The sequence below is a fragment of the Argiope bruennichi genome, chromosome 10 (assembly GCF_947563725.1).
Source record: "Argiope bruennichi chromosome 10, qqArgBrue1.1, whole genome shotgun sequence".
Lineage (NCBI taxonomy): Eukaryota > Metazoa > Arthropoda > Arachnida > Araneae > Araneidae > Argiope > Argiope bruennichi.
Window position 1 is genome coordinate 121,611,765 of NC_079160.1, and position 25,503 is coordinate 121,637,267.

Here is a 25,503-nt window from a genome sequence, read left to right on the forward strand (position 1 = left end):
GTTTCGCTTTTAATGATCATCACAATTAATCAACAAACAGTTAAAGAATTTATTGAGGTTCGATAAATCAGAGTTTAACTGGAAATGCAATTGAATATTAGATTCACCAGTAGCCCATCAGTTTATTCACAGGTGCATTAATGCCTTGTGCAAATAATCCGGCTTTTATTTCTGTTAAAAAATAGTTATCGCAGAACGATAAGAAAAATTTATTGCTCTGGCCTATTATGTAGAATAGAGCTTTCCCTATTTTGAAAGCATTTTTATAACAAATAACTGAAGAGTATTTTTTTTACAAGTATATCCGTAAAAATATAATCCATGTTTTTGAGAATTCTCTAAAGCGTCTAATTATGGAAAGAGAAACATTGTTCCAACCTTGGTTGATTGAATTATATCTGCAACCAATCGATCAGATAAAGCTTCCACTCTCCACAAGCAATTTTCATTTAACTTGACCTACGCTAACCTATAATTCTTGAATAACTAATGAAATAGAAAGAAAATTTCTAATCATTACTGATAAACAATATGCTGCAATGAAAACAATATGGTAAAATTACATTAAAAAAATATATAGGTAATTTTCTACTGAAGGAAAAGATAAGGTGTTTACCTCTGATTTCCTCTCTCGACGCAGAACCACAACTTGAGTAAAAAAGTGGAAAAACACCGGCGTTATTTTTATATATATCCAAAAAAGGCTTTGAATGACGGGATCAAGATCTCCTATCTGGAGCCCCCCTCAGACGAGGGCCCGTCGAAGAGCGTCCGCGAGTTGTGGGGCACCTGTCGCATTAGCTGGAACCTGCGCAGACCCGTCCGGTCCCTCTTGAGCAAAGGTTCCATGGGGTACTCGGGCGAGGAGGGAGGACTGCACCTGCCCAGCAGGGGCATGTCCTGCCCCTCCGAGCAGAATCTGCCCTTGAGGCTGCCGCTGAACTCGGTCTCAGCCGTGTCACTGTCCGAGAGTCCGTCGCTCTCGATGGACGCCAGGTAGCGGGGTTCCAGCTGGAGTCGCGGCGGTGGGTGGCACTTGATGGTGTTGAGGACGTCCATCTCGAGGCTGAATCCGGCGTCCGGCGTGCATCCGTCCGGGTCCAGGATCTGGATGTCCTGCGGGGAGGGCACGTCGAAGAGGGGGCTCAGGAAACTGAACGTGCTACTGCTGTTCTTCCTCTTCTTTTTCTGGCGGACGGCCACTTTGAGGGGCGGCGACGAGAGACTCGAGGAAGTCTCCGTCGGCGAAACTGGCAAGGGTAAAGGTGGCCGTGGCGTATTAGGTCCATTCGGCAGGGCGACCACCTCGGCGACTGTCACCACCTCCTGCCCACCGCCCTTATCGGGCACCTTTGCGGGCGGTAGGTCCAAGCTATAGAAAGGTCCATTACAAGGCTCTGCCTTGGCTATCAGCTGCTCCGTGCCCTCAGCGTCCGAGGCCCTCCGTCGGGCCGCTCTGGCCTCGGCGTCCTCTTGGGCGTCGATGAGGACACAGGCGGCCACTATCATCATCCCCCCTAGTCCCATGAACACGGGCCCCACGTACGTGAGGTTGTGGATGTGCAGCTTGAGGTGCTCGTTGACCACGTGAACGGTGGTGTTGGTGTCCTCGTCGAGCTGCTCCTGGACGGCGAAGGTGTCGGCGTAGAAGCCGAAGACGGTCATGCCGACGCCGATGGCGATCAGAAGAACGCCGCCGCTCAGCGCCTTGAAGCAGAGCCAGATGCAGCGGCACGAGATGCAACTCTTCATCTTTGCCAAACCTGCAGGACAGAAAGAAAAGAAAGACGTTACTGGAAAACAATAATGCACTTTAAATCTAAACAATATGAAAAACAAATATGTGTATAACATTATATCATTACATTTTCTCACTCATAAATAATGGCCATTTTAAAACCTCTGTTCTAACTGCTTTATGTGCAAACCGGTGCTTAGAGATGAAATAATTAAATGAGTTTAATATATCAAACATATAAATGGCTTGACCTGTTACAATATTTTGTACAAATTTTTTCAGAAAAAAATGCTTTTACTTTTTTTTGGGAGGGGGGAGGAATAAATATGTGTTTATGTTCGTTGTTCTTTTGAAAATCCTGAAGTTCATTTCAAAGGGTGCTTTTTTTGTGTGTGTGAATATTAAACGCAGTAAACGATTTTAACCCATAATTAAACACCTTTTATTTCCATTAAATTGCACAGTGCGAATGCTTTATAATGTGATAAATGTGGAAATCTCACGGACTGAGCGAACAGTTTTTTTAGAAGGGTTTTCAGCATATTTGCTTTTAGCTCTTACAATCTTTATCATTTCTAAATCACTATTGTTGGGCTTAGAGACACAATAATTTACATTTCAAGATCAATAATTCTTCATAAACTTGCTATGGATCGCTATTAAATCGTAGACAGATAACTGTCAGCGGGCTTCTAAAGTGCCATAAGTCACAACACACACATCGCTATGGTTTCTCTGTCCGTTGATATCAATTTAACTTTATCTAAGATTATCTTGTTTAATTCATGGGCTAAAATTACTTTATCATGCTTGCAGATGGTTTCGAAAAATATTTATTTATTTTAATCTTTTGGATTAATCCAATTCACTAATAGTCTTGTATGAAAATATAATGCTTTTTTAAAATCAAATTATCTTTATAAACGGATAAAATTTAATTAAAATCCAACATCATTTTGTAATGAAATATTTCCATCAAGCATAAAAAAAAATGAAACTCTAGATATTTACTAAAACATGTTCCAAATATTACCATTAAACATGTTCAAATATTGCCATTAAATTATGTTAAATATTTAACGAATTATAAGAGAATCATCTTTAAAAAAATTCGTGTTATTTTTTTAAATAATAAAATGCTTAATATTCCTGGAACTTGCGAAGAAAGAAAGTATTTGGCATTGTGATTAAAAAAATGATCGATCAAATTATTTTTGGGTAATAACAGATTTTAAAAAGTCATATTTAGAAGGATGTGAAAGACAAAAAGGTCATCTTCAAACCCAATAAGATAAAGAGAATAATGTAGATTGACATTTCATTCTTCTAACTTAGTAATTCTACTAGTAGGAAACTGAAAAAAAATTTTAAAAATTTCGTAATGATATCCATTAAAAGATTATATAAATGCATATAATAGCTCATGTTTTTTTTTTCCGTTTATAGTCTCATAAAATGTTAAGCAAAAATAAAACTTTATAAATGAAACCGTATGACCGTAATAGATGTATGTTCCTTTATTGCACGCAATTTATAAGACGTGCATTTTTATGATTATTTTTATTATATTTAAATCAAAGGTCTTATATTGGTCAATTGTATACTTATCTTCATTTTTTTCAGAAAATAATTCTTCATTTCTTTTCAACGATTATCTTATCCGAAAAAAGCGAAGAAATTTTTTTTTAAATTTTTAATATAAATTTACATGCTATTTTCCTACTTGTTTTATGTTGTGAAATATAATAAGATTGTGGAGAAAAATGACTGAAACTTAAATCAGCAAATAAAGAATCTATCAAATTGTGCTCTTAATGCTAAGTTCTAATCCGAACCAAAGCAAAATTAAGATTAATAAAGAGAATCACTGAAGGAATATATAAACAAAATATCCATTTTAAGAAGCAAACATATACAAAAAAGGAAATTCAATAAAATGAACAACAAATAAAATAGAGTATAAAAAAATAGCATTATAAATACTTGATTTTATTGCATAGATCTTATTTTCCCTGATTTTCAATTTATATATTACATATGAAATACAAATACTATTGACTGACAGAATTAACATTATCTCCCAACTTCTAGAAACTTGAAATTTAGTATGTAGTCGTTTCTTCGATAGTAAGTACACATAAAGAAATGACTTTCTGAAATTTTAATTAAAATTCCAATTATCTTAAATTTGAATGATTTTATCTAATAATTCAGAAAATATTATCGAACCAAACTCCCTTTTAGATCAAATTTAATGTTTTAAAAATTGGATTTACAATGATATCAATTCCATTACCTTTCAAAAATTTACTTATAGTTGATCAAATTTTTAAAATGTTTTCAAAAACAATTTGTAATAAAGTTGTAACGAAATTTAAACCAATTTTATTTTTCTACTAAATATTCATCTCACTTGGTGTTTCCCTCATTTAAAATTAGGATAAAAACATTCTTTCTATGAACATTTTTCTCTCCTAATACGATATTAGATCGTGCTTGAAATATAATAGTTGGCAGCCATTATAATGGTTTATGAATATGTTTTCATGATTGCGATTGGACAGTACAAGGTTCTAAAATAAATCCATTGAAATTTATTTCCAATGAAAATGTTTCCAGATTGGCGATCAGGCAGAACGGTGCTCTAAAGTCCAATGAAATTTATAGCTCTGACCTTTGAAACTACTTTCTTGAAGATCGGAATAAGAAATGAGACTAATTAAACAGCTATTTATTTATTTCGAGACGAATTTATTTTCTTTCAAAGGCAGGGTACTGGATTGTAGATTTCAAACGATGAAGGCTTTTGCTTATATAAACAAGGTGCAGTGTTCTTCAGCATAAAGCCGAAATCTCTTTAAAAATAGCCATGTTTAAATATTTATTGCAAAATTTGAAGTCTAAAATTCCATATTCTCAGAACACTGGGGAAAGGAAAGTCTTCAGCTGGTTACTAACTCTAAATAACTCATGCACACTAACTAAATATTCATCAAGAAGCCTCCAAATTGCAAAATAATTTTTAGCTCACTGTTTAATAAATAAAATCACTCATTGAGAAGCAGCATATTAGCATTATCTCCATAATAAATATCTGTCATGTTCTATGCGAAACTCTATTTTAATATAGTAGAGGAGGTTATTAACGCTAAAATTACTAAGACTGTCATTTTGACTGTTTTTAAATTTCATGCTTAAAAATTTTGCTATAATTTATATATTGTTCTAGAACTTTATGATGACCTTTCATTAAATATAAGAACAGTTACATATTCCTATTCAATTTCCATTCAGCCATTTTGACTTCCAAAATCAGTATGACCTATATCTATTTATATCAAGACCCGTCAAAATGGCGGCTTTAGCGATTTCAAAATTTATAAAATTTTAGGAATCATCTATGCAATGATGGATATCACTTTGTATTTACATTCATTTATACATCGCTTTCAGACATTTCCGGGGAAAATTTGAATTACATTCTTTATATATTGTCCGAAGAACTCTGTAGTAAATATAGATGTTGCAGAAATGAAGCATCCGTCCAAAAACAAGAACGGAAAGCAATGGATTGTACACCAGTAAACTAAAACAAAAATTTCTTTGAATTCATATCTTGCCGAATTCGATTGTATAATAGAAACAGAGCGATTTATACCTGTAATGCAGGCAACAAATATGCTTGTAACAGGTGTTCATCTAAGATAACATATACTTGTAAAATATGTGCATCATAATTAGACCATGCAATATCAAATGTAATATCCTATGAATGCAAATACAAACTATTTTTCTTAGTTTCTTTATTAATAATTGATTAATTATTATATTAAATGCTGTTTTTGTTAAATTATATTCACATAAAATAAGCCAAAAGTCCTAATGAAAGCCATGATGAGGAAAAACTCCTCAAATAGACGGGTGTGGTAGAATAACTTAGCATATGCATATATAACATCGGTAGTTCTAATGTTAAGCTAAAAGTTTTATACATTTTAATTATAAAAGAAAATTGTGGGGATTGATCAGGAAGACTGCCTTTAACTTAAAACTCCATCTTGGACTGACATTTAGAATTCAAACTGCTGCAGCTTCCAATTAAAAATTTTCTTTCGCTATAAATGAAAAAATGGCGCAGAATTTGCAACTGTTTGTTAGATTGAATGCTTTTCTCACAAAAAATATTATGCGTTTCACAGTCATTTCCTGGAGCGGCTTGATCTGACTTTCCAAACTAAAAAAAATTACAAATGCAATTTAATAGGAAATCATTTAAAATAATTGCATTCTAGAAGCTGATTTTTTTTTCTGCTTTGTTACCTACAAATGTAGTAAACTAAAAATAAGACTTATTTTTCGTTATCAGGTTGCATATCGTAAACGAAGTAAAAACAAGAATACTAGTTAAAGAATAAATATCATATGCACAAAAGGATCTTAAAAAATTCGGAAGTTATTTACAAATTAAGCATATCAAACGTTAAAATATTATCAAACAATATCGTATGGAGTGCATAAGTATTTTGGCAACATATTTATATTAAATAATAAAGCATGAACATAAAATGAATTATTAAAAAAAGTGGAAACAACAAATTAAGGGAAAAAAAGTTATGACAGAAACAAAAGAAATTTTAGCAAAGGAATAAAGCATAGCAAAAAGTGTCTTCTTTGCATTATTTAATTCGAAAATATCTTTAAGCATTTCAATCTAAAAATTCTGAAATGCTGACTTTAATCATTTTATAAATATGTATTAATACTTGTAATCCGTTAAATAATGTCTTTTGTTAATCAACTGTTAATTTGTTGAAATCTATTTCAAATCGCTGTTCATGAAAGTGTAAAAATGGTCTACCTTAAGATGTTTTTGAATTCAAGTTTTCATCTTTTTTCCCCCTTGATGTTTTTTGAAATATAAGTCGAATTGAGTAAATACCTGCATTTATATGTTTTATATCGAAGTGAAGTGACGACATACTAAAGATTATGGCTGAATTTTTGTTACGAAGCTGTGCCATAACTGTGCATTGAAAATAGTTTTAAATTATCGGTACAAGTAACTGAGTTATTTTAAATTTTACCAATGGAACGGGGTTCATCTGATTATTTATATTGTATTCTGTTTGATGATACATTGGAATAAATTTACTTCATCATTTTTTGTTTGTTTTGTGTTTTTTTATATAAATATCAATTTCTTAATTTTCTATTAACTTCTGCTTCTATTTAACTGCTAATTTCCAAATCCATAATAGATTTTAAATTAGCAAAATAAACTAATCTATGAATAAGAGCATTTAAATTTCGAATTTAAAGTAATCGCAATAGCTGCCAATAGCACTTCGGCAGAAAAATGAGTTACTATTCCACTCAATACGCATTAAAGTTTGTTTAGCCATCGTAAAACTTTTTGGCATTTTGCCAAGGTCTTAGCACGGGAATTTCGTATGCGAACTTTTATGCAGTCGAATTGTAAAATAAACATTATTTTTTAAATTTGGCTGTATTTATTAAGATTTTAATCTCGTATTGTAATCATTGAAGAATTCTAAAATAAATGAGAAAAACATTGCGATTCGCAATATCCAAAGGAAGAAGATACTTGCGTCCTGAATTTTTTTTTCAAGATTGGAATTTAGATATTATTTTGATACCATCTAATTTTTACAGCACTTAATATGAAACATAAAACTGTTTATTTATTACTTCTCAAAAAATTTGCTTATATAGAAAAGAATATTTTATAAACATAAATAATAGAATGAATCGCCAGTTGTTAAAGTTTGTTAAATTTCCTGTGGAACAATAGTGGTAAAATAGTTCAAAATAGCGAAACAAACGGAGAAATAAGCTGATTTTCTTATCTATGACACAGATTTCGATAGAAAAATCCTGATATATAGGCATAATGATATTAACGAATTAGAACAGAAACAAAAATTACTAAAAGATTTCTCTACAGTTCTTCAAAGGACTACAGTTCTTGCATCTATCATTCTAAATACAGCGAATATATAATTTCCTTTATATTTCAGCTTCCATGATTAATTTCGGTTGTCACAATTAATGATTTTTAAGCCAATTCCACAATTTCTAATAATTTTGATTTTTTTTTCTGCATTATTAATTCAAAAATAAAAGCAAAATTTTATAATAAAGTATTTTGTAGAAGTATATAAAATGCTTAACGGCTTTTATATTTATTACAGCTAATTCAGCTGATATAACTTCAAACAAATAATAACTTGATAACATAAAGACAAAAAATTCGTAAATTATGCCTTGCCTACTTAGTCTTCGTATACTTTTTACTAGTGGATTTACTAAGTATACTGGATTTTAGTACTTCGTATTTTAATTTCATATGTCATCGTAAAAATTATATGTGAACATCAAAAATAATTATAACGGTGTGATTACAGATTAAAAGCAAAGTAGTCTGAAGATAAGAACATAGATGATCAAAGATTATAAACTTTTAATCTAATTAGGTTTAACCGAATGAGTTACAGTATATATTAATAGTAATCATAAAACTGTTTGGAAAAGATTTATGACCTTGAATTGACAATGATAGTTTGTGCTACAAATCTAAATTGTAGATAATTAATACTATTAAAAAATACTAATTTGAAAAAAACTGACTTTATTTTAATCGTTACCATTGTGGGCTTTATTTTTTTTTTACTCTATTTTGGCATTACCAATCTTTTTGATCTTTTGTGATTTTATTCATTGTGTCGGTTTCTTCGCAACGTTTTATCTTCTATCAATTGTTCCATTGACTTTTATAACAGTTCATCTAACAGAAAATTGGATGCAATTATTACCCCAAGAATTGATCGTACTAGACGCACACATAAGCATTTGTTGTTGGGGAAATCCGTCCCTCGATGTACAGTATACCAAACCCCAATGACAGTTCGTCACATTCTTATGGAACGACCACGTTTTAATTCTCAACGAATTCAATGTTTTCATTCTTCATAAAGTGCCTCATCCTCGTCTTTTTATCTTTTTTGAAAATGATTGGTTTCCTCTATCTTATATGAGATTGTTCTTTTTTTTAATGTTTAAAAACTTATACAACAGTTTTTTATGGAAATTCGAAAATCATTATTGACATTAAACAGAATTTTTAATTACTTTTTTAAAATACGACCATACGTTTTTTTATTAACCATATGTTTGCTTATACATTAGGGTTGGCGCTGCATAATCAGAAATGGTATTAGCGCCAGTAAACTCCATCAAATCGTAACGTTTTATCAATAAATTCATTTGCAATAACAAATGTTGTGAAAAAATACTTCAAAAGGGATTGTCTTTAATCGGTATTCTCAAGAACATCAATCGGATAATCGATAAAATAAATCCTTAAAATAATCGAAACTGCAAGATTGCTCGTAATGGAGATTCGAAGAAGAAAACGACTGTTTCCCTAAATGAAAGGTGATGCTCTGAAATTTCTCTACACGATCCTCCATAACGACGCGATAGTTTAAGACGCCATTATTTCGTACGGAGGGACGTCCATCACAATTTATCTCTGCCCAAAAGTCAGACGAGATAAAGAAAATTTAATCAGAGGAAAACTGCACTGACTGTCGAAAATACGATCTCTAAATTGCTTTTAGAGACGAAAAGATGTGTCAATGAAATATAAATGTTCATATTAAATCTTTGGTTGTTTGGTTCGTTAAAGATTTTGTGGTGTTTTTCTTTCCATTCACTAGAGGGTTACACCTCGTTGAGGATTCTTCAATAGGTTTTACAGGTAAGGTAAAGCGACGAATTTAGCTCATCTTGACATTTTTTACTTTCACTTATACGAAATATTCAGGAGGTATTGTAATCTTTCGACCACTATGCCCTCTGAATGAAATATGTGGAAGAAAACAGTGATTTTTATGCAAATTTTTGTAAATAACAGCCTATGCAAGTTTTGTTGAACTGAATTCGACAATTCTGTTGTAGCACTTGTTACTAATCGCTATTGGAAGAAGAGAAATGCGTGATAATGGAATCACGAGTTTATTTTTTTAAATTAAAAAGTTTTCCAGTACTTAAAAAAATTGAAAAATTGATATTCAGTATTCATTTTTCAGCAATAGGTTGATCGAAGTCTTCACCATATTTATATCAATTCCATTAGCGATAATTAAGATATAATAATATTAATTAATTGCCAAATTACAAATAAAAATTTTAAAATTATGTTTAAATTCACTTCGTTTGTATTTCATTCTGGTAGACACAGTTTCATTCTTGCAGACGATTTTTATTACTTATTCTTTTAAAAGATGAGAATAGATTTGTGTTTTCATAAGAATGAACCAAATGCTGCAATTAATTAAATAAAGGAAATAAAAAATGGATAAGTCAATAGGCGCATAATCATTCCATTTCCGTAATCTATATATTATGTGTCTTATTATTAAATTCTTTTCGTATTTACTTTTATAACTTTTGCCGTAATGAAATCAAAAACTTAATCAAATTGTGTGATAAAAAGTAGTTTTTATCACACAATTTGTGTGTGTTTATATCATAAACATGTAATTTTTTAACGTAGTTTACAAATCATAACAGTCATGTCTTAAATAGGCATAAAGGTGAGTTTACCTTTTATCCTAATATCAGTATTTTGCTATAAACAGAAATAGATTTTTAAGGCCAGTACGATTTTTAAGAAAAAAATCTATGACATTCAGATAAACTAGTTATCTTAAGGAAAGAAAACCATTACTACCATTATTCACAGGAAAATTAAAAAAATATATCAAAATGCATTTAAAATCGCGATTTTATGACGTTATAATTTCTAATTTGTCTTAGAAAAAAGGAATTTAATGATTAATTCTTAATATACCTTTATGTTCTGTCAATCAAATTTTGCAATTTCTTCAAAAACAAGCATGAGGATTATACGTCTTTCAAATATTCATTTTATTATTTTCCACTTCATCTTGCTATGGAAAAAAAATGAAAGATCTCATTTCATTCCATAATTCATGAGGCATGCATTCACGGTCTATTCTGAGAAATATAGAGTATTGCATTAAAAATAATTCAATAAATCTCTTACTGTATGAAAAAAGACTTTGAAACAGGAATATTATACTTTTCTAAAACATTTAACTGCGTTTTCCGAAACAAGACCAATGGCAAAGAACAGAATATGTTTGATTTGGTAAAAACAAAAAAAGGTTTGGTTTCCTTCTTTCATAAAGAAAAGAAGCAACCACTTTCTTTTGTATTTAAATATAAAGGCCATAAAAACATCAATTTATCCTTAAAATTACTTATTGAATAAGAAAATAGATAATTAATTCACATTCATATTAACTCTTACTTTCAAGCATGCTTTATTTTATCAATATTCTTTATCAATATTCATAACTATTAAATGAATCTTTTACAAATAAAATCACGAGATGGAAGCTTTATTTTTTTGCATCTGCTTTCACCAATATTGTTTTTAAAAGATTATAAATGTCACTAATATATAAAGTCATAAATTATTTATTTAAAATCTTATTGCATTTATTGATTATTTATTTAATTCCGTACAACAGCAAATAGTATAAGGAGAAAAAAATCTTCTCTTCTCCTTAATCTACATTAATGATATAGATGAAAGTGTGTGTGTTTGTCATGGGTCAGACCATCTGACCTATAAAAACCAAATTCGGCACATGTATACTTAGGAGGCCAGGAACATGCATTTCAAAGCCATGTTTTAAATTTTATTTAATTAAAAACCGAGCAAAATATAGAAATGTTGGTATTTTTTATGCGATAACTTCCTAAAATATTACAGCACAAAAATAAATTTTCCAAATTTAAAAAAATGATTTTGTTATAAATAAATTAAAATTTCTTAATTTATCATTTTATTTTGATAACTTTTTACTTGATTTGTTTTGCATTTGCGATATTGGAATTTTGAATAGATTTTTTAATAATTCCCTAATGTTCTAAAACTTCAAAATTTTAGAACATTAGGGAATCATTATTTGAACTATTTGATGAACTCAATTCTCGGATAATAGCTTAATTTAATTTTAAAAAATTGATACCACACTATTGGCATTATCTGTTAGTAAATTTGAGAAAAGTATGTCGAGATTTCATTATAATTTTGATGATGAATTATAATTTAAAGACTAAAAATTGCTTTTATTAAATTTATGTTGCTTAATATCGTTCAACCGCCTTACTTTGACAATATGATTCACTTTGGCTCAGTTTTGTGTTACGTTTTCTAAAAAACTGATCTAATGTTCAAACCTTCTGTGAATGGATGAACAGATTCCTTTTTTCGAATTATGATTATTGGAATCCATATCCTCTAAAACAAAGTGACACATTATTGCCCCAACTGGAGAGAAAAATCAGAAATATTTTGCTGAAAGTGCAGGTATCAGATTAAAGGGAATATGACAGAGCGCGCTCGTCCTATCTGCTATTTAATCTGCAGGCTTCCCATTCTACCGGTTTATCTGATTAAAAGATCCTCCTTGGAGACTATTTCCTCCACTCTGTTTGAACTTCTATTATATTAATTGCAGCGCGGAGAAGATTAGGAAATTAAATTCGGCCTCTTTATCTTGATGGCAGAGACAACCGTAACTTGTTTAGGAGGTTTGAAGAAATGTTTTATGGAATGGTGTCGCTCGGCTTTATGTCTCGGCAGTTTGTTTTAATGTCGCCTCTCATTCTCTTGAGTTAAGGCGAACTTCTTTTTCTTTACATCAAGTGCATGCGTTTGATTGAGAGCGGATAGGCAAAAACAGACAAGTTTCATTGTACGGCTCTGTAATGTTGAAATGACATAATTCTTTTATTATTTGAAAGTCTAATAAGATTTGAGGTAAGAAATGTATGTGCTCAAAAAAATTCTTTCAGTAAGCTTAAAAGTGAAAGTAAATTCCATCAGAATTCCATCAGTCAAAAATATAAAGAATGACCTCTTCTTCCTCCTTTTCACCCCGTAAATTCTTAAGAATTGGAATTAAGAAGTATGGAAGATAATACGTGCAACTGTCTAAAATGTTATTCACAAGTTTAACTTAAAGAGCAATAGACGTTGAGAGTGTATCAATTTTTTTCAATAACCTTTTCTGAGAAATGTCATATGAACAGAAGAATGCTACTTTAATCGAGATAGAAACTTTTATCCTCAAAACTATCACTTTGGGAAAAGCAAAAATCCATTCTTCGCACAAGTTTCTTAAATTTATCATGACATTTTCCAAAACTCTTTGGCTGGTTTCATTTTGTATAATAGTAAGCTGAATAATGACCAATATATTCAATAATTTTTATTGGCATTATGTCTAAACTAAAGGGTTAATTGTTTTGAGCAGTACACGTTCTCAATCTTAGCCGACGTTTTAAAAAACATGTTTTTAAGTCAAAAGTGATAAACACGATACATATGCTAAAATATTGTTAAAAGAGTGCATTTTTGTATAGTATAGAAAATGTGCAATTTGAATAAGTGTTTAACTATGACAATTAGTATATTACCTGACCATTTTTTAATTTAATCAAATTTAATAAATGCGTTTTTATTTTCTGAACTCCCTTTTGATAACTTATTGTAACAAGCGTATAATTCTTAAAATATTCAACTTAAAGCTCACTTAAACACCAGTTAGAGTTATGGAAAAATTGTTTAAACAATAAATTTTGTTTGAACAATATTTTTTAATAATTAAATAATGTTTAAACAATAAATTTTTCATTTTAATACCTGAAGAAATTTCACAGATAGAAGCATGAAACTCTGTGCCCATACAGAAGAGTGTGAAAAAAACATTTAATTGTTTGATGCTCTTTTTGTTATTGCCTAAAAAAATTAATATTTGTGACTTTTAATATTTCAATACAGAAGTCAATATATATATATATATATATATATATATATATATATATATATATATATATATAGCTTGATTTACTTCGTAATGTTAGAGAATTTGTTTATGAGAATCAGTATTTATATTTTAAAATAATATTTAAATGTATATATCCAGATAATTAAAACAATGTCCTACTACCATAAATTTCAACAAAAAAAATCAATCTCTGAGTTATGAACAGTAAATTTATCTTCTCTTTTATTTTTGTTCTTACATCAAAAATTGAACTAAACATTGAATGGCTTATAAATGCTGATGAAAAGCCTTTTAGTTCTTCACTATTCTTTGCCCATAAAAAAACGAAGCACGCGTTGGTCCAAGAAGATAGAAAAGAAAATAAAATTATTGATTTAATTTGCTATAAGAAAGTAACGAACCTATAAAAAAAGACCGACAGAAAATAGAAGATATCCTTTGTGAAAGAACCATACTTTATTATATTGTTAGAAGTTAAAAGTTATTTATTTTCATTTAGTGCCACAAAAGATGTCAGACCCTAGTTTGAATTTCAGAAAAGGTAATATTTTCGGTAATTCCACTTCATGGATAAACGGCTCTTCTTCTTAACTTTAGCGAACTATTTGTCAAAAAAGAATTTTAATATAAGTATCATCGTTTCATTTTCAAACATTATAAATTCTTCAGAATAAATGTAAAAATTCAGCTTTAAGTTAGAATAAAAAATTAATTAGTTCATGATTAACAATGAGTTTGTTCTTTTATGCTTTGTTTTTTTGCTAAAACTCATTAAATAAAATTTTATTTCATTTAATATAGATTTTTAATTTGTATCTCATTGTGCTGTGTTTTCTGCAATTCATATCTTTTAAAATTTCGAACTTATAAATTCATATTTTTACCAAACAATAAAAATGTAATTTAAAATAAATGCATTCCATGCACACAACTTAACAGCCAAAAAACCAATAATAGGGCAGATAAGTGAGAGACTAAAGGCGGCTAGTGATTTATAATTTTTTTCCTATATTGCACAAACAAGCAAAACAAGAAAAATTGTACCAGGGGAAATCATATAAGCTATTATTCATAAAAATATCATAAACATTTGAACTCCGTTTATTCTTTTTTTAATTCTGAATAGAAGGAAACTATTCAAAAAATAACAATAACAGAAATATTTTGTTTCAGATTGCATTAAATTTCTTATTTTTCTAACAAACTGAGCGACTACTTTTTCCCGATATCTATAAACTTCTATTTTGAGTAAATTTGGTTATAAATCTCCCTTGTAGAACTTTTATAATTTTTTTCACTTTCATTAAAAATAAATATTGACATTCGTTTTTATAATAAAATGTTTGTAAAGAATCTAAATGTCATGAAAAGATATCAATGGCATCTAATAAAGTAACTTTCCGTCATAAAAATAATAATTATGCATGTTTCATGTCTCATTCATTCGATTTAAAAAGAGCTTGTTAAGATCATCATGTATTATAATGTTCATTTCTAATAAAACCTTCAAGGGAAAGCTTAAAATTCAGTGGAAATAAAATATAAACACCACTTAAACTTTTCTATTTCTATTTTGAGTGGTAATAATATAGTTTATATATAGAAAATAGCTAGTATGCATTTTACTATTTTAAGTTTCGTTTTCAGTAATAGTTTGTTTTCATTGTCTTACTGAAACAGTGGTTAGAATAGTAGATAATTTACTTTATATTTTAGATCCAAAAAAAGAAAATTGTGATAAAATGATCGATTTTACAAATTTTCAATACAATGGAATAGTATTTGAATAACTGTACTCACCTCAAATGATCGAATAGACGAATTTTGTACATGAGATCAATTAAATAATAATAATAATTTTTCAAATTACTTATACTAAATAATCGGTTGAAAAATTCATTATGCATAAAAAAAACAGAAATTTTTTTGAAAAAATTGTAAATAAATTTAAAAGTTTAAAACTGTAAGTTGTTCATGCATGAAATATAAAGAAGCAACGTTTATAAGGCCACATTCGGAAAACACGAAATTCAATGAATCTTATTTCTAGGTACTTGTGTATTAACTGTATGTTAATGTTAAATCACTAAGAAAATCGTCAAAGATGCTAATAGGCTCTTTCATATCAAATTTCCATTTTAAAAACATGTATCTGTTCCTATAATACAACGCATTACTAAGAAGTAAATGAGAACAATTCATTTCTGAATAAATGACGACAATGTTAAATTGGTAATAAAATATGCCAAATACAGACTAGGAGGAAACATAAGACCGTCGTACTAGAATACGAAATATTTTCAAACAGAATTGAATCAAGGGAGAATTTAAACGCGACATCCAGTCGTGTCACTTAAGGCTAAATGTCTTATATTCAAATAGATTCATTCTTAGAACTAAACTGAATTTAGTTCAAATTATTTCTTAAAATGCCTTAGAGTAAGGGATGCCGTAGGTTGGATTGTTTCCACTGTGTTTCTAATGAAATGAATTCAAGTTTCTCGAAAACTGAGGAGAATAGTGGGAAAGGCGATCATCTTATGATAAAAGTAATCTAATATCTATATACTTAGTAGCTTTTCAAATATCGTTTTATCGATTTTTATAAAAGAGGATATTTTTTAGACAATCCCAAATGCTTAAAAATAAATGAATCAAATGAAAAAGTGTCTATTTGTTTTTTAAAAATACGATTTTAGAAGGGATTTTTTTTTTTCAAATCGGTACTTTTTTATTTATTTATTTATTTTAATAATGATTACATTGTTAAAGACTATGTAAAGAATTTTTTCTTCAAAAGTTTGAAAGAAACAGTATTCAGCTGTCATATGCATGGGTAAAAGCAGATATTTGGCAGAAAAGTTCACGATTTTATTGCGTACTGTCTTTTGTTCGCCTGGGAAAATTGTGTTTCATTTCAATTGAATCCCTTTTTCATAGTTTGATTTTCGTGCTTTCCTTAACAAATTATATTAAAATTAACAAACTATGACAGATATTTAAGTTATAAGAATTTCTACTACTAATAAAAGTTAATAACGAAGTTAAGACACATGATTTAACTATCCGTATCATCCAACATCTAACAGTGTGTCATCGTCACTAACTTCGGGGTGTTTTTTTTTTCCATAAAGAAAATATGCAGTTAATTCTAATATCAAAATAATGCGGTTCATATGTTATGTGTATTAAATCATTCTAATAATAAAAGAATAAATAATTACAACCATTACCTACGAGATACCTTTCCTAATATTCTTAATATATTAGACGGATTTTTTTTTCTTTTTTTACAATTTTCTTACACAAATTATTGAAATAAAAAGTAAAATGTATCACAATATTACAAAGAATCGGAAAATAACAGAATTTTCATTCTTTAAATTTCAACAATGAAAGAGAAACAAGGAATTAAATATTTGCATAAACAAGGGAGGTTGGTTCATTGCAATAATGAAAAATATTTTTGCAAATTATAGAAAAATATTTTAAATTTTTTTTTAAAATTAGAGTAAGATTGGATCATAATAAAATTAGATTACAATTAAATTAGATCACAATTAATTAGATTACAATTAAATAGTGAAAAGATTCTTATATTTTAAAAACATATAAAAGATGACTTTTTGTAATAATATTTTCGAAAGTTACGCCAACGTTTTGCTTCATTTTTAGTTACAGAAAATTCTAATTAAAATTTTGAAAAAAAACTGCAACCAGCTCCTATTTTTGTATGGTCTGTAAGAATTTCTAAAACTGAATTCAGATAAAGAATAAATGTATCAAAACTAATTGAAAATTAGTTTTGATAGATGGCTTTTAAAACTGCTTTCCCTTCTATCATCAGCTAGTAATTATTAAAAAGGGAATATGTTTTTAAATCAGCATACAGAAGTTGGGGATCATTTTTATATCCTTTTTAAGCATAGGAAAATAAAGTGAATGGATCGATTGACTGCCTGGGGTTGGGAGATTTTCAACTGGATAGGCTATTATCTCCTCATTCACTCATTTAGATCTAATAAATGTCAAAAATTTATTTTGAAAGAAATTATGGAGATTTGACTTGTTTTCAAATATTTTGCGAATGAGGTCCTTGAATCTGAGGGAATTCAAGCACAATTTATAGCAGTAAAAGCGTCAAATGGTTAATGCGATTTAAATTTTTGATGGAATGATGTAATCCATTTTATTTCCTTTAAAATAATAAAAAAGTATTGTTGCAGTTTACAAAAAATAATTACAAATTTGTTAAAATTAAGAAAAAAATCCATGCAACATTGAAAAGCTATTTTTTAAATTATTAAATGCTGCAAAATCATTTTTGAGGTTACTATTTATCACAGAAAAGCACAAAAATTGGCTGAAATTTTAATTATCTAATTAAATCTCTTAAATATATCTTGATATTCATAAAAATTCAATCTTTTTATCAGTTAATTCATCGAGAATATTTGTTATGTTTGATTCAAATAAATGTCTTATACATAATTTGATATTCATAAAAATTTTCAATCTTCAAACTGAGAGTGAAATTTAAATATCATTATTTTAGCTATCCCACACATATTTTTAAAATTCTTGAGCATAAACCTTCTTCGTGGAGACATCAAAATCACTTCACAAATCAGACCTTATAACAGGTGCGATATTTTAGACTAGAGCTTCGAATTTCCAGAGAATTTGTTCAATCTTTTCAATTAGAAGATTCTTTTATTTACATGTAAATTATCACTTTGAATTATTCTGTCCTTTGGTATATTCAGCTCCCTGATTGACTTTTTAAAGACATCTTAACATAAAACAATTTTTCGCCCATATTTGCATTTGTAATACTCACTTGCAATGATTAATCGCCATATAGCCCGATGGAATGAAATGACGTCATGTCACAGCCACATGAAAGGGTAAGTGCTCATATCATCTAAGATCTAATGGCTCGTTCACTTACGTTGAGCTCTGACGTAATATGACAAATAGTAAATGCGCAACGGAATTATAATTTGATTGGCTCGGAGCATTAGAAATGTATGACGGAAGCTTGAATTGATTCGATTACACTAAGGAACATAATTTTCGTTGATTTAGATCTGACGCTTATTTTTACTAACTTTGAGGTTATTAATTCAAATAATGTCTCGATTCCTTTCACCCGAATCAATTTTTTAGGCTATAGACTACCTTCCATACCTAAACATACAAATTGTATACAGAGAACGGAAAATAACAAAAGTAATTTACCTGAATGTACTTTATTTGTAAATTTTTTGTTCCTACTAAGAAAATATTGCAAGTACTGTTAAACTGGATGCATGGCAACAATTAAAATAAAAATATGGGCTTTCAGCATTTTCTGAATTGTTCAATGAACAAAAAATCCTACGGAATATTTCAACAGTAGTCGCCCATCATGTCTTTATCTTGTTTACCGTGATTTAATTAGTCACTTATATTTAATTACTTTTAATAAAAATAAAAAAAACAGCAATTCCGTTTTTTTTTTTTTTTTCTGGATTTGGCATTCTTGTATATCAGCAAACAGGATTTTCTATAATTATATCAAGATGACTCTGCAAAAGATACACTTTGATGTAGTCCATGTCACAAATAAACACTTCATGGGGTTCTGTATAGCACTTTTCTTGACCTTGAGAATGCTTTTCAATGATAACTAAATGTTCCTTTCTAATTCTGCCATGAATTGATGAGTAGTTGAATCTGTGAATCATCAAACACTCTGGCCTTTACTTTTTTCCAAACACAGCATGGAAAATACCGTAATAAAGAAATTCGAGCAGTTTCCTATAATGAGCAAAGCTTTCACAGACTGATTCATGAGATCTAGCTTTATGAGGAGAAGTAGAAATATTATCTTTTTTCTATCAACAAATGGTTCATGTAGAATACTTAAATCACTAAATTTGGCAGCAGATATTGGAAACCCCTTACTTTCCACTCAATGCTTTTCTCACAAGTCCAGATGGCAAGAATATTTTGTGTGTTCCTATTGCTGACCAAGAATGAAATTTGTCTCTTTAAGATATATGACTCAATTGTGTCTTTGATATTGCTACATTTTTAATGATTCTCTCTATGTCTCCTTATTCTTCCCGAAACCTGAGTGGCATATTTAAACTAATCTAAATGAATTTTTAAAATATACTTTGAACATGTCTCTTGAACAAGCCACTATCTCTTCTGAAGCACTATAGAAATTCACTTCTACTAATGCGAAAATATGATTTTGTATGTGTAAAAGAATGTATGATGCTTTCGTCTCAGACTTTTTTCATATATTCTTGATTCTTGGAATTCCGAAACCGTCTTTGACTGTATCGATTTAACTGGTAAATCATTTAACACATAGCGATCAGATCTCTTATGTACAAAGTTATCTTCAGTTTCAAAATTTGCATCACTTTATTACCGTCTTTGACTGTATCAATTTAACTGGTAAATCATTTAACACATAGCGATCAAATCTCTTATGCACAAAGTTATCTTCAGTTTCAAAATTTGCATCACTTTATTACCGTCTTTAACTGTATCAATTTAACTGGTAAATCCTTTAACACATAACGATCAAATCTCTTATGCACAAAGTTATTTTCAGTTTCAAAATTTGCATCACTTTATTACCGTCTTTGACTGTATCAATTTAACTGGTAAATCATTTAACACATAGCGATCAAATCTCTTATGCACAAAGTTATCTTCAGTTTCAAAATTTGCATCACTTTATTACCGTCTTTAACTGTATCAATTTAACTGGTAAATCATTTAACACATAACGATCAAATCTCTTATGCACAAAGTTATTTTCAGTTTCAAAATTTGCATCACTTTATTACCGTCTTTGACTGTATCGATTTAACTGGTAAATCATTTAACACATAGCGATCAAATCTCTTATGCACAAATTTATCTTCAGTTGCAAAATTTGCATCACTTTATTACCGTCTTTAACTGTATCGATTTAACTGGTAAATCATTTAACACATAGCGATCAAATCTCTTATGCACAAAGTTATCTTCAGTTTCAAAATTTGCATCACTTTATTACCGTCTTTGACTGTATCAATTTAACTGGTAAATCATTTAACACATAGCGATCAAATCTCTTATGCACAAAGTTATCTTCAGTTGCAAAATTTGCATCACTTTATTACCGTCTTTAACTGTATCAATTTAACTGGTAAATCATTTAACACATAGCGATCAAATCTCTTATACACAAAGTTATCTTCAGTTTCAAAATTTGCATTATTTTATTACCGTCTTTGACTGTATCAATTTAACTGGTAAATCATTTAACACATAGCGATCAGATCTCTTATGCACAAAGTTATCTTCAGTTTCAAAATTTGCATCACTTTATTACCGTCTTTGACTGTATCGATTTAACTGGTAAATCATTTAACACATAGCGATCAGATCTCATGCACAAAGTTATCTTCAGTTTCAAAATTTGCATCACTTTATTACCGTCTTTGACTGTATCGATTTAACTGGTAAATCCTTTAACACATAGCGATCAAATCTCTTATGCACAAAGTTATCTTCAGTTGCAAAATTTGCATCACTTTATTGCCACAATCATCTTCATGAGAGGAACGAATAATGATCGCCTGTTTTGAAATCTCAATTGAATAAGGTTGTGGTAGACTAAATACCCTGCGTTTTTTTGTTACATCTTGATGTTTTCATTATGCAAAAATAGCAGACACTAATATGATCTTTGATCATTTCATTCACTCCTCCCTAATAGAAGGAGGTACTTCGCTTCCGGTCAATATCTCCTCCATTCCGACTACATTAATTACATGTAGAGGAAAAATAAAGAAGAAAATTACATGATAGAAAAATCTAACAATAGTTTTAAAATCAACATACATATTTTAGTCACTGAGATGAGAAATTGAAATAAAAAAACATATAATTTATCCCCCTGCGTTATTTTTCCAATGAGATTCAACAAAATATGAAAAAAGAAAATTTCAGTTCTTGCATATCAAGTCTATGAGTGTCAATTTTCTTTTACAAGTAAACAAATAAAAACTTTCTTTTCTAATTATATTTTTAAAGTTCTTTTTTTTAAATTCAAAGAGTAAAAGAATGCCAAAATAACTGAAAATTCAGAGTAATATTCAGTTTCCTAAAAAGACTGAATTTTTTATCAGCGAATACATATGAAATTTTCAATTAAATCATATTCATGATACACCCATTTGTTACTCGTTTAAAAAAACTGAAAAATTTTAATATTGTTACTTAATCAGCAAAAGTGCATCAAAAAGAGGAACCAATCAAGTCTCAGCGTCATTTAAACTTAATTACTTTTTTTAAAAATAAAATCAGACTTAAAATCTACAATCAGACTTAATATCTACAATAAAATAAGCACCTTATATTTCGGAAGAAAAACTATCAAGATTGAAATGTAATGAAAGCATCAATAAATTATGAAAATAAATTCTTTCTTTTATGTCAGTGGTGATGTATCAATAAATCCACGTCTTCTTCGGACATAAAGCAGATTCGAGAACTGTTTGCGACAGATCTCAAATTTATAATTATATTTTTAATTAATATTTAAAAAACATAAGAAACATTTTTTAATTAAAAGAATCTATATATGCAACGAAATATTTTTTTTTTTTTTGGAATTTAATAGCTAAAATTTTTTTAATATGAATTCGATTGATGGAATAGCTACAATTTTTTCAGCAAAACTGATATTTCAAATAAACCTGCTTTAAATTAAGACATCTGTAAATACATTCACTCATTTTTATTGCCTTTAAAATATATGTTACACTAGAAGTATTTTATTTACAAATAATTAATTACAATTAACTAGGAAATGCATATTTTATTATTTATCTTAATCAAAAGTTTGCTTAATTTGAACATTTGAAAACTTTTGTTTTTGAGTTAACCCTTTATTTGGCTTAATTTCTCAGAAGGAACGTGCTCTTGAGAGATCTTAACTCCAACTACATGGGTTTATTTAATTAATTTTAGATAGTTAATGCAGTTAATACAATCAAGGAGCATATAATTATATTAGACACATCTACTTATTTAGTTATCCAAAAACTTTTTACTACAAATTTTCACCAATTAAAAGGTTAAAGATTAATGTTAAGGGTTACTAAAGGGAGTTAACTTTAATTTTTTTTCACCTTGCCCATTTAAATTCTACATCACTAAAGATTTTTAATCACACATATAATAAAATTTTTATCACTTCCGCAAAATATGGAAATATTTGTTGGTAAATTCGTTGCAACTCCAATAAAATATTCATATAAAATGCTAACACTAACTGTGTACTCTTTTGATAGCGATTTTTGACCCTGTTTACGTACATCTGAATTATTTCATGATTTAATTAAGCATTTTTTTTATTTTGAATCGTTTTTAGGCTGTCTAAACAATCTCAGTAATTAATTTATGATGGAATTCAACGCTAGATGAATTCCATCATAAAGATGAAATATGCACCATCAAAATAAGCACAGATTGCTAAAGGAATCTAAAAAGTAAATTATTTCCAGAGCTAGAAATACTAAATTTGATTCAGCTGGTAAAAAAACGACAAATATTATACGGCACGATATCTATTCATTCTGTGGTTATTCATCCTTTGCATATTAAAAGATGAATTGAAATAAAAGAAAATGCATAATTCACTTTATAAAGAATTTGTTAATTCTAGTGTTGCTTATTGTGACAAAAGTACATAAATGTTTAATGTGTTTTTAAAAATGCATTTAAGTTAGCAATCCATCTATTGTGAGCATAATTATATGGGGCAATACATAAAATAAGTCCCTAAAAGCAGGAACACAGATTATATTCATTTGCTTCTATAGAAATAAAACAAATTATTTTTCCATTTTCTAAAATCTTTTAAAACTCTGTGATATACAGTTTTATATAATTTTCCCATAAGTAAAGATATTTTTAATAAAACATTTATTCTTGTAATACATTTCTTTATATTTTAATTAGATTAAAATTTAGATGCAAATTCTTAAATACAGTATATTACTTTTTAAAAAATGCAACTTGTTAAATATTAAAAGATATCCTAGCATTCTCGATAGAATCTTATTTGCTTCATTTATTTGGCATTTTCTACGAATAAAATTAATTTTAAGATATTTTTATTATTCCTGTTTCCTTTGTTGTAGCATCATATTGAAATCTGAGAACAATTTTCTTTTTAGAGATTAAAATGAAGTAGAATTAAAAAATATGCAATTTCAGAAAGGGATTTTTAAATAATACCCAAATTGTAAGGGAGCATTTCATTCTTTTTTTTTCTTTCAAAAAATGGTAAAAACTCAAAAGCATGCTTATCTTAATCGAGAAGTTGTCAAGATTTTCTAACTAGACCATTAAAGTCAGACATCGTATGTCCTATGAAAACTAAGAAGTTTAAAATGCCAGAAAATATGAAAATTAAGAGAGAGAATACATGAACAATGATCGCCTAATTTTTGAAGTATTTCATAATGTAAAGTAGGTATATCAGTCATACAAAAAACAATACTGGAAAAAAAAATCATAAAAAAAATTATCTTCTTTTTACATCAGAATGGCTATATTCTCTTTTTTAACAGAAAAGAAAAGTCTCAAAACGAAAAATAAATAGGGAAAGAAATCGCTATTTCTTTGCTCTACAAGTTCTCGATATAAAAAGTTTAAACTGAACAAAACATATTTACCACATATCTTTATAGTGTAAATTGCAAAAGACATAAGGAAAATGAAAGACAGTTCATATTAATTTTTTCTGTCGTTTCAGTTGCTTACATAACATTTTATCTTAACAATTTTTTTTCCTTATGTGATTAATCTTACAGCTATGGTATAAAAATTGCATTCATTTTAATTATTAGTGTTTGTTATTTCACCTATCTACTATTGCAATCAATCAAAATATAAAAAACTTTTTTCTGCAAAATATCAAGACAAAACAGAAAATCAATTTTAAAAGCCTGAAAAAGCAGAAGAAATTAGCATTGAAGTCAAAATGAATAAACATTTTTCAATTTTAAAATACCGTAAAAAATCCTTTTCTTTCGATAATAATTACCGAAGATGTATAAATTCTTCAGTGAAAAAAGATATTTTCGAACGCTTTTAGAGAAATTTAATCAATGTCAATCGAAAACTAAATTTATCGGACTCCTGGACGAAATTATTTTTAGCAGTATTTTTTCGGTGACTTTCTTTTTAGAAAGTATACCAAAAAAAACTAACACTCGCGCTTTTCAACTGAATTTTTTTCAGTTAAATCGAAATTCCATGTTATTGTTAACCGGGATAAAACTTATACTGATTGTTTCAATAATCAATGGCTTATCAGAAGTTTCATTTGTTTATATTTTTTCCAAGAGATAAAATATGTTTCTTTTTCTGAATAAAAACATTGAACAATGAAAATAATGTGATCATATTTCGAGTATTCTAAACAGTATTTGATCTTTATATTCCATGGAAGGTCTCTTAGCTAATCAGGAAAATAAATATTTGAGAAAACAAGAAAAAAATGTTGGGTACCTATTAATTTAGAAAGGATGCTTAATGAATACTTGAAAATATAAATTATATTTGCAATACATTTAAAGAATTTGCTACTTGATTTAACGAACACGTTTTTACATTTAACATTTCTACATTGGACGAATTTGTATTTCTTGTATAAAGTAGCAACATTATTTAATATAATATCTTGAAATTCGTGGGAAATTAAAAGTCGTTTCAAGGTATTCAATCATTTTGAAATATTTCATTTTTAAACCTGCTTTTATCGAATTTTTCATAATGATTTAAAAAAAATAG

At 28.7% G+C, this 25,503-nt stretch overlaps 1 protein-coding gene across 1 annotated transcript; it reads right to left on the bottom strand.

Annotated features, from left to right (window-relative positions):
• Positions 1-729: 729 nt before the first annotated feature.
• LOC129987764 (uncharacterized) lies at positions 730-1,752 on the bottom strand. Its single transcript, XM_056095703.1, has one exon. The coding sequence runs from the start codon at positions 1,750-1,752 to the stop codon at positions 730-732; it is 1,023 nt and encodes a 340-aa protein (XP_055951678.1).
• Positions 1,753-25,503: the final 23,751 nt, after the last annotated feature.

What these genes read in the sequence shown, in the direction of transcription:
- LOC129987764 (XM_056095703.1), bottom strand. Translation starts at nt 1,752, where the DNA reads ATGAAGAGTTGCATCTCGTGCCGCTGCATCTGGCTCTGCTTCAAGGCG.